Genomic DNA, 929 nt, shown 5'->3' with positions numbered 1-929 from the left:
TGAAAAATTTAAGGGGGTCTGAATACTTTCCGTACCCACTGTGTGTGTATATATATATATATATTAGTATGTACTACATAAATAATATAAGTAATAATTCATATAAATTGTAATATTACAGTAATAATGTGCACAAGAACTGCAAGTACCCAGCAATGACAAAAGACGCCCTATGCATTACTATCTTATTGTAATGATTACATAATCCCAGGAAATGCATCTGCGCGCTGTCCGAGAGCCGTCAGTCTGCCGAACAAACACCTGTGGGAGTGACTGTGACAGCCTATCTCCCTGAAAAACTGATGCAATAAAGTCTGCTAAAGCCGTCAGCAGGCTGATACTCATTAGGCCTGCAGGAGCGTGTGACCGGTGGCCACACACAAAACATCCTAGCATTACATAACACACGCAGAGAGAAGGTCCTGTGGACTCACACAAACCAACCGCTCACAGCGCCAGCCCTTCAGAGTTTCACTGAATTACTGTGTGTGCAGTGCATGCTGGGTAATGCAGAATCGTGACTTACCCTGTAGGTGAAGCGGACCGTTTTTGTGGATATGCCTTTCTTTCCTCTGCCCACCTCGATTTCCACCTCTCCGGTTTTGTACAGTTTCGCCGGGCCGATTTCACACACCACACTGCCAGACAAACACACGAAAACTGCTTTAACTAAAGATCCAGACACTCAAGTTCTACCAACATCTGTGACATGCTTTTGAGTACCACAAAATACCATTTATATTGTATTACAATGTTCATAAGCAAGAAAATCACTTTTTACAAACTGAAATTACACTTGCCTTTTGTAGAACTGCGAACTTTTGTTTGTTTTAATTAATTTTGAATGTAAATAATATAAATAGAAAATACATTTTAGAATGAATGACTTTTTATTTAAAAATCTAAATAAATACACCTATATATATATA

At 38.9% G+C, this 929-nt stretch overlaps 1 protein-coding gene across 1 annotated transcript in view; it reads right to left on the bottom strand.

Annotated features, from left to right (window-relative positions):
- Window positions 1-669, bottom strand: part of LOC107680110 (plexin-B2-like) — a gene marked incomplete at its 5' end in the record, with an annotated part of 19248 nt that extends 18579 nt beyond the window's left edge. Inside the window, 2 exons of the mRNA XM_016475883.1 lie at window positions 182-246; window positions 527-669. Of these exons, the coding sequence (XP_016331369.1) occupies window positions 182-246; window positions 527-669 (208 nt within the window). The remainder of the gene's footprint in view (window positions 1-181; window positions 247-526) is intronic.
- Window positions 670-929: the final 260 nt, after the last annotated feature.

The sequence above is a fragment of the Sinocyclocheilus anshuiensis genome, unplaced genomic scaffold (assembly GCF_001515605.1).
Source record: "Sinocyclocheilus anshuiensis isolate Anshui unplaced genomic scaffold, SAMN03320099.WGS_v1.1 scaffold376, whole genome shotgun sequence".
NCBI lineage: Eukaryota > Metazoa > Chordata > Actinopteri > Cypriniformes > Cyprinidae > Sinocyclocheilus > Sinocyclocheilus anshuiensis.
Note: the sequence above shows the minus strand (reverse complement) of the source record. Positions and strands in the feature narration are given on the sequence as shown.